At 43.3% G+C, this 12,847-nt stretch overlaps 1 protein-coding gene across 4 annotated transcripts; it reads right to left on the bottom strand.

The window, feature by feature from the left end:
- Window positions 1-1,880: 1,880 nt before the first annotated feature.
- Window positions 1,881-12,305, bottom strand: eif3s10 (eukaryotic translation initiation factor 3, subunit 10 (theta)). Of its 4 annotated transcripts, none has more exons than XM_016679082.1 (23): window positions 12,126-12,305; window positions 10,648-10,838; window positions 10,428-10,564; window positions 9,661-9,824; window positions 9,315-9,514; window positions 8,795-9,003; window positions 8,550-8,721; window positions 7,793-7,897; window positions 7,589-7,687; window positions 7,395-7,511; window positions 7,135-7,320; window positions 5,849-6,196; window positions 5,618-5,722; window positions 5,420-5,533; window positions 5,129-5,251; window positions 4,897-5,050; window positions 4,620-4,792; window positions 4,089-4,162; window positions 3,451-4,010; window positions 3,031-3,163; window positions 2,879-2,953; window positions 2,733-2,836; window positions 1,881-2,148 (listed from the first exon to the last, which is right to left on the bottom strand). In XM_016679082.1, the coding sequence occupies exons 1-23, from the start codon at window positions 12,172-12,174 to the stop codon at window positions 1,955-1,957; spliced, it is 3,786 nt and encodes a 1,261-aa protein (XP_016534568.1). In that variant the 5' UTR covers window positions 12,175-12,305; the 3' UTR covers window positions 1,881-1,954. The 4 variants fall into 4 exon arrangements, with proteins under 4 accessions (XP_016534568.1, XP_007566973.1, XP_007566971.1 ...); XM_007566911.2 differs by having other exon boundaries at window positions 2,733-2,953; window positions 3,451-3,693; window positions 3,754-4,010; XM_007566909.2 differs by having other exon boundaries at window positions 2,733-2,953.
- Window positions 12,306-12,847: the final 542 nt, after the last annotated feature.

Raw genomic sequence — 12,847 nt, 5'->3', positions numbered from 1 at the left:
ATATATATATATATATATATATATATATATAAATTGTAATGTTTTACAATTCTACTATTTAGATGAACCTCGGTGTTGCGTATTATTGCTTCTAATAAATAACATTAACTTGTTATATATACTTTTTCACCCTCCAGTGGTTCACCAGGTCATGACCCCGGCCTGCCTGCTTATTATTTCCTCCAAACTTTTGAATGCTGCTGTCTGACTGCTGGACATGGGCAGCAGGAACCGAAGCGCTTCGCCGTGGCACACGTGGTCCGGCGGGTTGCTGGCGTTTTCTGCAAGGGTTTACTGACCTCTACTGGTCGCAAAGGGGACAGCGAAAACAAAACCCAAAACAAAACTGCATCTGGACCAAGAAGCTGCTGATTTTGTTGGTGTTGTGGCTTCGTATGAACATTTGAATAAAAGTTTTATCTCGGCCTGTGGTCCGTCTGTGTGTCTGAGTCTGATCCAACGACGCCAAGGAAACATGTGAATCTATTGCTCAACTTAATAACAGAGAAATGTGTTTATCTTTCTAAAACAGAAAATTATTACACACATCATTTTATGGTCAACTAGGACGTGCATTAGGTCCACTGTGGATGAGAAAAATTGAGAAAATTTCCACCAATGAACTCAAACAAGGAATTTTCTGAGCTCCAAAAGTAAAAAAATTCACATTCTGAAATATCTCTGCTGCCCAGATTTTGAGCCTTTAGCATGAGACAGTCATAGAGAAAATCTTCAGTCAGAGACCTCTTCAGATTCAATGCAAGACGGACTGCTACTGGAAATCCTTCCTTCCCACAGTATCATCCACGACTCTGAAAGATATTGGATTTGAGTTACACTGCTTTTCCCTTTGGGATAAAGTATTTTGAAATGAAATTGTCTTATTCTTTTAGTTGTAAATAAAGGAATAAACTCTGAGTTTTAGGTGTTTTTTCCAGTTAAAACAGTAAACTGAACACTATAGTTAAAGTACATTACCTGGAAATATCTGAAAAGTTTTCTCAGAAGTTGTATTTCTGAGAAACAAAACATTCTTAAAACAAAAATATATATTTTTAGTGTATTTAAAATATAAATTTAACAAATACATGCAAAGTCTATTTTAAGATTCTTAAAATAATTTTAATATTTAATTGTATATTTTTGAAAAATATATTTTGAAACATTTTTAAAAATGTTGGATATATTCTTATGTCCAACTGATGATATATTTGAAATGCATTTCAGAAAAATTTAACGTATTTAAAATATACTATAATTATTTTCACACAATTTTAAGTACATAAATTGTACTTTATTTTATGTCTGTTGTGCAAAAGTTGACTTTTTTTTCATGTTTTTAAAATCTGAGTTGGAATCAAACGAAAAATTTTTTAGAAGTTAAATTAAAACTAATACAAAAACTCCTATTTTTTAAAACAAAACGTAAGTTTGTTTTTCTCCGATTAGACAATGAGAAAGAAGCGGTGAGCAAACATTTTTATTACGTAAAGTTGTTCTGTTAACATGCATCCAGCGGCTGCAGCACACACTGGATATCAAGAAACCATCTGAATTTTCTGAAGCATGCAAATCAAGATGTGAAACCCACCGGCAGATTAAACCAGGAGAAGAACTGCTGCTACTACAGGAGATGCTAATCTGAGTCAGATTATCTATGCAGTCTATGATTAAGAGGCAGTTGGTGATACATAGTTTGCATTGACCATTTTTAGATTATCGTTAATGAGGCCACACAAGCTCATTGGTTACTCATATTAGAGGTGAGGAGGAACCAGTCAGAAAAATCACAAAAAGATAAAATAAATCCCATGAAACTAAAGTCTACAAATATTTAATCCAGTATGAGAAGCTAGAAGCTGTGACCAGCTGGCTGAGTATTTTTCTCTTATTATTATAGTAATTCTTGTCATATTTGTCTGGAGCGATTCGTCCCAGGAGGCGGAGCAGCCGCTCAGCGCCGGACGGTGGTCCAACCGTCGTCGTCTGTCTCGTTCTTGGTGCGGCGAGGGTTTTCCTTGTCGGTACGCCAAGCCTTTTCCCCCTCAGCGTCGCGCTCCCTCTCTCTCTCCCGCTCTCTGGGTCGTTCCCGCTCACGCTCCTCCCGTTTGTCGTCGCCGCCGCGGCGCCAGGAGCTTCCTGAGGTCACTGCAGGAACAAGAGTTTAAGTTAAAATAAGTTTTTTTTAATTAAAGGAACACATGATGCATAAAAAAAAACATTTTTAAAACAGGAAGTTTGTGTGTTAAGAAGCCCCTAATAGCTGTATTTATGTGTAAACAGTGACCTCTGCTGGCTGAATGTCATACTTCAGCTCTATAAATCAGACCAAGCAGAAGCTGCATTTTCTTCAGTAATTCAAGACAAAAACGTTAAAGATTCGTTACATATAAAATCTGCATTTGAAGGGTTTGTTTCTGCATTTAGGAGATGCACCAATCTGATATTAATATTTGTATCTGTGACAATATTTCTGATCTATAAGGGCAGATCTATTCCATCTGAATCTGTGCTTCGTGCTCTGAGTGACATCATGCTTTATTTATGTCACTTTGTAATAACCCTCAGGAAGTGAAAACAGTGGATCTATGCATCCCTACTTAAAAGTTAAAAACTTGTCAAGAAAACAAAAATTAGTTTCTGAAACAGAAAAGTGTGAAGTTTTTAAAACTTCTGGGATGTTTTTCTTAAGTCAAACTGTGATGAAGCTGATGGGTCCGAGCCTTCCTCACCTTCATCAGTATCTCTAGGTGGAGGTCTGTGTTCGCGATCGTCCCGCCTGTCTCTGTCTCGCCGGTCGCCACGGCGGTCGTCTCTGTCTCCACGGCGATCGTCCCTGTCGCTACGGCGGTCGTCCCTGTCGCTACGGCGGTCGTCCCTGTCAGTCTCTTCTCTGCGGGAATCCCTCCAGCTTCCTTCCTCGTTGCCTCCTCTCCTCCAGGGATTCTCTTCTCTGAAAACGGTTTCAGATGGCGTTAATGAAATACGGAGAAACAGGAAATCTGTGACTGAGCATTTTTTCACTCCCACCTCTGTGGACGGCGGTCTCTGAAGCGGTCGCTGGATTGCTCGTCTCCATCGCCTTCTTCTTCGTCGTCGTGGGAGCCGCCGCGGGGCGGCCCCCAGCTCTCCTCTCGGGCCTTTTCCCGCTCACGCCAGCCACCTGGAACACAAATATTCACTCATCAGTAACGTTTCAACTCAGATCTCACTTTTTGACCTCTAATGGTCAGTTTTCCTTTCTGGAGCCAAACTTTTCATTGAAGTTCCTGCAGGTGTTACCAACTAAAATGTAAGGCTTTTTAAGACTTATTAGTGAAATTTAAGACCTGATTATTTATGCAGTAGTGCTAAACTTTGTTAGCACAGAATGTGCATATCAAGAGAGTAGAGAGCCAGTGGTGAAGACGAACATCGTCCAGCCAACTGGTGATAAATTTACACCCGTACCGGGTCTGCCGAGGGGTTTCCATGGCTTGGCGTCCTCGCCGCGACGCGGGCCATCATCCATGTCTCTTCTGGGGCCCCAGTCGTCGTCAGCCCCACGTCTGGAACCCCTGGAGTCATCAAGCCCCCTGCGAGGACCCCTGTCATCATCAAAGCCACGTCTGGGCCCACGGTCGTCGTCGAAGCCGCGTCTGGGTCCGCGGTCATCATCGAAACCGCGTCGGGGACCGCGGTCGTCGTCGAATCCTCGTCTGGGTCCGCGGTCATCATCGAAACCGCGTCGGGGACCGCGGTCGTCGTCGAATCCTCGTCTGGGTCCGCGGTCCTCGTCCCCGGCCCTCCTGGGACCTCTGTCCTCGTCGAAGCCTCGGCGCGGCCCGCGGTCTTCATCCACCCCCCTGCGAGGCGGACGCTCGTCGTCTCCTCCACGACGCGGACCTCGGTCTTCGTCAAAGCCTCGGCGAGGCCCGCGGTCGTCCCCGTCACGGCGAGGACCGTCCCCACGCCTGAAGGGGCCGTCCCGCTCCTCTCGGTTGTCTTCTCGGCCCTCCTGTCTCCAGTCCCTGCAGAGGAAAGGCTTCCCGTTTAAAACCGACACTGAAAACGGAGCCTGGAATGAGTCCAGATGTGAAGCTACACACCTGTCAGGAACCGGGCGGCGCCATTCCGAGTCGCCGTCAGTTTTCCTTCTCCAGCCTCCCTCGTCCTTCTCCTCCTGTGACACGACAAGATGTTAGTCCAGAATCACCGTCCCCAGAAGCAACATCTACTTATTCTACCCATTTTACCAATAAAAACTGGTTCTTCCCGGTTTTTACTGAGTTTTATAATAAATCTGTCAAGTTATAATAAAAATAAATCAGTCAATATGCCAATATGTATTTCTATGGTTACATGTTGAGAAAATCTGCCTTTTTTATAATAAACTGCTGGATAATTTAATTTCGAAAGTAGGAAGTTCGTAGGTAAGAAAGAAAACCTAATGAAGAAAAGTTCGGAAGTAAGGAAAAAGAAACAAGGATGGATAAGGACAGAAGGAAGAATGGATGTAAGAAGAGATAAAGACTGAAGGAAGGAAGATCAGAGTCAAACTCGTATCTACAGGCAGAACATTCCTGTTCCGGTTCTGTCGGACCTCCGTACTCTGAAACCTCCGGTTCTGTCATTCCTACCTTGGGTTTCTTCTCCTGTGGGCTGATGGTCTTCTGCCGGATGCGCTCCTCTATCTCCTGCTGGCGCGCGCGCTGCTTGCGCTCCTGCTCCTCCAGTTTGCGCAGGCGCTCCTGGTATTCCCGCTCCTCCTCCTCACGGCGCTCCTGCTCCAGGCGCTCTCGCTCCTCACGCTCTGAAAACAAAAACGGACGTCATCATTTTGCACCAACAGATAAACAGATGCGCCTTCATTTCTGGTTTTATTCGTCTGCGGTAAACTGATCATTTGACCCGAACCTTTCTTGAGCTGCTCCTCGTGGATCCGCTGAGCCTCCTCCTCCTTCTGGCGGTAGAAGGTGTTACGCCGGTCCTCTTTGCGCTGCGTCTTCCTTTCTTCCATGCGCTTTTTCCTCTCCTCCACCAAACGCTCCTCGAACGCTTTTAGTTTTTCCTTTAAAGACCAAATAAAGATGCTGAATTTCTGCTGTAAACTCATGGGGTTCAGCTTCTCGCTTCAGCTGCTGCAGACCTCGTAGATGAAGCTGCGGGCCGCCGTGATCTTGGCCAGGAAGCCTTCCTTATCTTCCATCATCCTGGACATCCGCTTCTTATGCTCCAGAGCTTTTTCCCGCTCGATCTTCAGGTTGTTGATCTAAAACAGGAAACATGCTGTTAGGCTCTGAATAGTACGGCAGATGATTAGTGCCACAGAAAACCAAAGTTTTGGCTTTAATCTGAGAATTCAGACTTTAACTTTATGAGAGCAAAAGTCAAAATATTGAGAGAAAAACAAAGTCCATAGGATGGTTTCCTCACACACCCTCTCCTCCTCTTGGAGCTCCCACAGCTCCATGTCTTTGACTCGCTGTTCCTCATAAGCCTTCTTGATCAGAGGAATCTCCTCGAGGCGTTTTGCCCTCTCAAAGTAATCAATCTGCAGAAAAACAACCGTCAGAATTTAACTTCCATGTAATTTTCTTATATCCTAACAGATTTCTGCAGCAGATTAGAGACCGACCTTCTTCTCCTGATTCTTCAGACGCTCCTGAAGTTCCTTCTTCTCCTTCTCCAGCTGCTCCACCTGTTTGGCCATGATGAAGTCAGGATCCAGCTCCTCCAGGTCCTGTTTCAGAGTAAAAATAAAAATGTCTGTATGAATTAACTGACAATTATTTCAAACGTTTCTTCGTGAATAATCAGACTAATCGTTTCAGTCCTTCAAATTAGCGTTTATGTCATTAAACTTCACCTCAATGTCGATATCCTTGAAAGCTTTGGCTCCCAGCTCCGTTTTCTTGATCTGCTCCAGTCGCTCGCGGACCGTCTTCTTCTTGATTTGCTCGTGTTCCTGCATGATGCGCTCCTTCTCCCGCTCCTTGGCCTCCTGCCGCAGACGCTCCTCCTCGGCTTTGCGGACCTTCTGCATCTCGGCTTCTCGCTGCTCCAGCTCCTCCTTCTCCCGCTGGATGTTCAGGCTCTCCAGGCGCTCCTTGCGCTCCTCGATGGTCTGCCTGCGGGCCAGGATGCGCTGGTGGTCCTTGCGAGCGTTTTTCAGATACGCAGCGATGGCCTGCTGGTTATGTTCATCGCGCTCTTGCTGGAAAGAAACAGAAAACAGTTTTGTTCAGACAAAAACCACCTCAGCTACTGAACCAATCACTTGATCAAAAACATGGTTTTGCACAAATTCTGGTTTAATTTTCATCAGAACAAAGAAGTCAAAGTTCATACTGTTATTAAAAGTACCTAAAATAAAATTGTATTTGTAGTTCTGTTCAAATTTGACTCATTTTTATTTTTTGTTTCTTTTTCTGAACTGAAATCTACCAAAATGAATTTTTACAGGCATTAAAACACATTGAACTCAACTCATGTTTGTTTAGAAATAAATTTGAACTACGTGTCTATTTGATTCAGCCGTTCCCTAAAATTAGCTTAATTTTATTTTTTTAAGTTTTCAGATCAAATATTTTTACACAATTAAAAAACAGAAAGCAGATCATAGAGCAGGGCATTCTGGGTAAATGCAACCAAAACAAATGTGCTAGAAAAACTGACATGTGAAAAATGTCCCATTATAAGTAAAATAATCTGCCAAAGGAACTAGGAGTTTTTCATCAATATTAAGGAATTATTTACTCAAAACAAGCTCCTATATCTTATTGAAAAGTTACTTTTAAGTTAGTTTGTCTTATTCCAAGTGTACTAAGACATTTGCACTAGAAACTAGACCAAAATTTACTTGGTAAGATTTTGTGTTTTTGCAGTGCACTCCAACTCTTCCTGCATTCGACTCATTACTTTAATATGAGTTTCATATTTCCATCATTTTCTTTCTCACAACAAATGTTCTCTGCTTCCCAACTTGATTTGTACCTCTTTGACATTTTCAGTAAAAAACAAATTAAAAACAAAACAAAAAAAAACGAATAAGTTCTGAAAATTGCGTTGAACATAAAAACAGACTATGACGGATTATTAACATGGACTGGCCATGAGGGCAAAGGTCAAGCGTTGAACGAGGAGGAAACTCACCAGGTTGGAGGCGGGTTTGATGACCTGGATGGCTTTAGCCAGGGAAGCAGACATGGCGGTCAGCTGGTTCCTGATCTGCTCCGACGGCATGTTCTGCAGGAACGGACCGACCGGAGAATCCTCTTTGGTCGAGTAGTTCAGGTCGGAGCCGAAGCTCAGCGTTCGAGACGTGTGGTCGATCCGGACCTACATCAGGAAGTTGAGACACGTGTAAAAAACCTTCAGAGCAGCTGGACTCCGTCGTCCAATCAGATGCTTACCTGGAGATCGCAGTGGCGAGCAGCGTCCACGATGGAGCGCTCCAGCTGGAAGGCGTCCACGAAGGGAACCAGGGAGGCCAGACGGCTGAACTCGATGCTCTGGTAGATCTGAGCCACCTTAAACCAACAGAAAAGGACAAATTAAACCTTTATCAGGTTTTAGAAACGTTACGGTTAACAGGAAGAGGACTTACCTGCTGCAGGAGCCTAAGAATGGTGTTGCTCTGCAGGTGAGGGACGTACTGCTGCAGGTCTGCCTCCTTCTCAGCCTGATCTCTCACCCAATTCAACACCTGAGACCAAAGTCACAAAACAAGACAGATATGATCCAGATGAGATATTTTAAATATGCATAAAGTAACTTTAACGGTATTGTCACACGGTGAGGAGTTGTCTACCTTTGTCACTCTCCCACTCAGCTTGAGGGGATGAAAGTCGACCTCCAGCCAGTTGTAGAGCTCCTTCACTTCAGGGACGACGTACTGCAGCAGGTTAAATCTCACCTACAGCAGAAACATTCAAGCGTTTATGAGAATAAACTCAAACATTTAACTGTAGCCAAGAGAAAAAACTGTTTAAAAAGGCTAAAAATCTGAATCAAGCTTCAGAAAACCAAATTTAAGACTTTTAGATGTTTTTAATCCCACTTTGAATTAAAAGCATTCAGCCTTGTATAGGTTGGCAACAGAAGTGAGTCAGTGGCGAAGACGAGCATCGTCCAGCCAACTAGCCAATTACTTTGCACTTCGCCAAGATAGATCAGTTTTCAGGGAGCTAGCTAGCTAGCAAGGGTAGCTGATTAGCTGTAGCCTCAAACACCTCGAGTCACAGAGCTAAATGAAGACGCAGATGTCGGCACATAGTGCCATTTTATAGCACGACAAAGTAACTATGTTACATTCAGTTGTTATAAAAATGTACCTCTGCTCAAATATGACTCAAAAGAACTTTGACTTTGTAATTTAACGCCTTGAAATTGGGCAACACTGCAGGTCTGTTTTTATAACATGAGTCCATCCTACAAAACAAACTATCATCTTTAAATTCTGTTTCTGTGACCCTCTAAATTCTGGAGGGCCACAGAAACAGTTATGGCGGGCCCGGTTTGGCCCGCGACCCTCCAGTTGGACACATATGCGCTGAGCTACAGCGTACCATGTCGTTGATGAGGCTCTGGCGGGTCGGTGGGGACTGGACGCCCAGCAGGGTGGCCAGCCGGCGGTGCTTCTCCACGATGATGCCATCCATGTCCAGCAGCCGAGCGATATCGGTGCGTTCAGGGGTAATGGGAATAGACAGGGTGGCCAGGAGGACTCTGGTGGACATCCTGGAGATCAAAACCAACTGTGTCACTGCATGTTCTCACTTCACCACACTGGTCTGTGAAACCACAGCGATACCTCTGCATCTCGTCCTGGGTCAGATTCTTACGCATCTCCCTCGACAGATGGTAGAGGCGGTGGAGGGTGCAGGCGTGGAAGAGAGCGTTCCCGGACTTCCAGAAGACCGTGGAAACCTTGTTGTAGTAGTTGGCCATGAGCTGCGGCTTGGGAGGCTTCTTGGAGAGGGCGAAGAGGCCGTGGATGTCCTCGACGGCCTTAAACGCTTCCTAAAGGACAAAAACCAGGAGAAAAGGCATCAGAGGAGTGTTTTGGATGTGAAGCTGGATTTAAACATGATTTCCAGTTCAAACATCAGAGATTACATTCTCATGTTTTCCTATGAAAGCTTATTTTTACTGTCGAAATTCACAATAGGGCAACTGGGCATGACAGATTAAAAAAGGCTCAATTTTCATTTGCATCCAACAATTAACTTGATTAAAACTTTTAACAAAGTCCCAGCACTAATATTAAATAAAACAGTTTAGATCCAGCTCAGAACAAACAGCGTTTTGTTGTTGCAGAGGTTCTGACCGACCTGCCAGAGCTCCATGCTGATGGCGCTGTCCAGCTGCACCAGCCGCGTCTCCAGGTGCATAGACTGGCTCTCAGGGTTGTTCAGGTTGATGGCGGTGCTCTGGTTGTGGTGCCGCTGGATCTGACCCAGGTGCATGCGCAGGTTGTCGCACAGCTTGCGAAATTCTGCTTTCCGGGTGTACTGCAGGCAGAACTTGAAAGCTGCAGGAGAAAAATAAACAATCGGTTTTCTGGGAGTTTTTTTTCTTCTGTCAAAATCTTCAAATCAAATAACCAGAAGTAGCAGAAACTTTTAAGCACTTTTGTAGCCATTCATGTCCTAAAGTCATTGCTGTAGAGCTAGCTACCTTGCTGGGCAATGTCGTGATACAGACGCTCCACCTTGGAGTTGTTTCTCAGCAGGTCCAGGCACTGGCGGTACGACTCCCACAGGAACTTCACCCAGGGCGTGAGCAGCAGGCGGTCGGTACGATCCTGGGTGTCCTCCCCGCTCACAGCGCTCAGCAGCACACTGCAACGTCAGGAAGGATGTTAGCTATCAGAAAGGTTCTTTAATTACAGCGTTTCCTTTAGGGGACCGAAGACTGATCAGCCCTGGTTTCTCCAAGTTTGGATGATCAACGATCGGTTGATAGTTACATGTGAAACTGATATTTTCTACCAACACATTGATGTCTTTTCTAAGAGAACACTACATTCTACTGTTGCCAACTTTGCTAGATTTTTGCAATATTTAGTACAGAAACTAATTGGCATAAGCTAAAATCAGTCAGGCTTTTTAAATATCGGAGGTCAGTCAGAAAACTGCACTCAATGCACTCTTAATTTCTTTTAACAGTTATGACAACTACTCCTGATGATACTTTCAGGACAGCAAGCTGCTGTGTGACTTGGTGCACACACCGTTGCGCTCAGTTCAACGAGTCAAATAGACGATCGACCACATAGGGACAGAAATCGCTCACAACGTGGTCTGCTGTTACAGAAAGGCTGACAAACTGAACAGCATCAACTGAGAACACCAACAATTCCTACAAGTCATGATCTTCTTTCGGGAAACGATGATTAGATCAATGATTAGATCATTTATCTTCTGGTTAAACCATAAGTTCACCTTTCTGGAGTCTGGATGTTGTCCAGGTCCTCGATATCCAGAACCATCTGCTGCGACTCCTCTTTAGCCGTCTCCGTCTTTTCCTCTGCCAGCTTCAGGTAAGCCCTGACCACATCCTCCAAAGATTTGATGTTCACCTGAGAGGAAAGACAAAGGCTTTAATTTACCACGATGAGAACAGACATCCCAGATGTAGCCGCTGTTATTGTTTCCTCCCAACCTGCTGGCAGATGTTCTTGTACTGGTAGAGACCCTCTTTAGCCAGGTGGCTCTTGCGCAGATCCACACACAGCTCCAGGTACTTGAGCATAATGGGCTCGTGGATCTTCTGCCATGTTCGATGCTTTTTACTCTTGATAACATCGTACAAAACATCCAAGGCTGGCTGCTTCTTGCCGACCTCAAGAAATTCTGTTTAAAAACAAGTCAGAGAAAATCCTCAAATAAATTTTTATTTAACCAGAACAGTAAATATAGTTCTTATTTATACTGTTGTATAGGTAATTATGGCATAAAACATCTATTTTAAACAGGTTTCTGTAGAACACCAGTTATATTATGCTTCTAACCAATTGTTATGAAAATGTTGAGTAAACTTTTAAAATGTGAATTAAAGGTGTTTGGAGTAAATCAACCACACCATGCAAAGCGTAACTTTGTAGGATATCAACATAAAGCATGGCGGTAATAAACAGGAAGTAGAAACTAGCAAGTTTTGTGCTTCTGGTAAGGCACAGACCCACCACTGGATGGTAGCGTTCACTATGTCAGAACTTATTCTGCAAATGTCTTTCCATCTCTCTTCAGCCTTTTAAATAAATAATAATAAAAAAACTAAAAACCAACTCAAACTATGCAAAATTGAGGAAGATGTTTTGAATTTAGCTGTTTCTGCCAACCTTTTTGAAAGAGACTCACTATAACCTGATGTTTTTCACCAAACTGCACAATGTAACCAAATTAAGTTATACTTTCCAAGCCATTTAAAATGTGAATAGATTCATTGATGTCCTAATGGCAAAAACAGGAGAAAATAGTTTCTATTTAAAAATTTAACAGGTCAGAATTTATTACTATGATCATTTGTAAAATGAAGTAAAAAGACATTTGTTATTAATCTGAGTAAATACTTATATAATTGTGGCACTCAGTTTGGTCCAAGTTTTCAATTTTGATTACATTTCCCCACAAAGTCTTACGTCCTCGATCTACAGGCAGAAACATCTAATTTGCCTAAAATCAAGTTTAGTAACAATCTTATCCAATATCATTAGCAGAGCTCAATCTGCAAAAAAACCCCATAACTGATCATATTAACGGTATCCACAAAAATTTGGAAAAACGCAGAAAACCGTTAAACACAGCTGTTTCTACCGACTGTAGCAACTAGGCCCAAATTAGAACCATGTAAACGCTAACAACGTCGGTTTGTTTTACATAAAAAGGGACACGTGCAACAAAATATTGTCAACAACGTTTTTGTTTGTCAAATAATGTTAACGCTGACATGTTTGTCAAATAATGTTAACGCTGACATAGTACGACGTTATCATTTACTAACCACTGTAACCGGTACAAATGTGGCCTAGATGTCGCTACAACTAGCTTAGCGCGCCATTCCGACTAGCATTAGCAGTTAGCATCTCTGAGGTGACGCGACTGGAGTCAGCATTAAATCCAAGAGCAGCTCAAACTCACCGTTCGCTCGCTTGAGAGCGTTTTCTGGCCGCTGGAAATACGCCGGCATCTTGGTGATGTGCTAGTGCAACCCAAAAGTGACTGACTTGGTTAAAACTACAGTAATTTCACCAGTCCATCCAGGCCACGCACTCACTCAGGGCGACGGCGCTGGCTGAAAGGATGAACCGCGTGAGCGACCGGACAGAGGTTGCCAGGTGCGAAGTACACTCCCCTTTTAGGAAAAGTCACAGACAGAGTGAAAAACGTGAATGAGCTTTTTGTTTTACCAATTGGGTTGGTTGAAATTATTTTTTTTATCACTTACGCTAAATATTTAATATGTGTATGTACACATTACTCGGTTATTGGTCTTTGAAAAGAGTAACATTTCCTTTAAATTGCAGGAGCACCACCAAAAAGCATTGTAAGGGGTTGCCAGAGTGGGTAACATTAATATCCTTGAGATGGCACACCTACACCAAAAGTCATATATTAATTACCTAGTCTATTTTGTCCAATAAATGTTAGTGAATGTTATAGCTGTTTTGAAGATTGCGTCATTTTAATACCACGCTTCCTAAAAGGGGATTTTTAACTAACCTGGCAGCGGTGGATGAACAAAGCTCCCGGATGTGCTCCCTAATAATGCGTTCAAGGTCTACTGAAAATCCCAGACACCGGCTTTGTCAGAAGAAAGAACATGACTTTATTTATTTATTTATTTATTTATTTATTTATTT

This window comes from Poecilia formosa, unplaced genomic scaffold (genome assembly GCF_000485575.1).
Source record: "Poecilia formosa unplaced genomic scaffold, Poecilia_formosa-5.1.2 Scaffold201, whole genome shotgun sequence".
Classification (NCBI taxonomy): domain Eukaryota; kingdom Metazoa; phylum Chordata; class Actinopteri; order Cyprinodontiformes; family Poeciliidae; genus Poecilia; species Poecilia formosa.
The sequence above is the reverse complement of the archived record's forward strand: the minus strand, read 5'-3'. Positions and strand labels throughout refer to the sequence as shown.

Excerpts from the sequence above, each read along its gene's own strand:
- eif3s10 (XM_007566909.2), bottom strand. The coding sequence starts at position 12,174 with ATGCCGGCGTATTTCCAGCGGCCAGAAAACGCTCTCAAGCGAGCGAAC. Across the intron at positions 10,839-12,125 it reads CGCTCTCAAGCGAGCGAACG|AATTTCTTGAGGTCGGCAAG; the intron begins GTGAGTTTGAGC and ends GTTTTTAAACAG. Across the intron at positions 4,011-4,088 it reads CGCCGCCCGGTTCCTGACAG|GGACTGGAGACAGGAGGGCC; the intron begins GTGTGTAGCTTC and ends TTTCCTCTGCAG.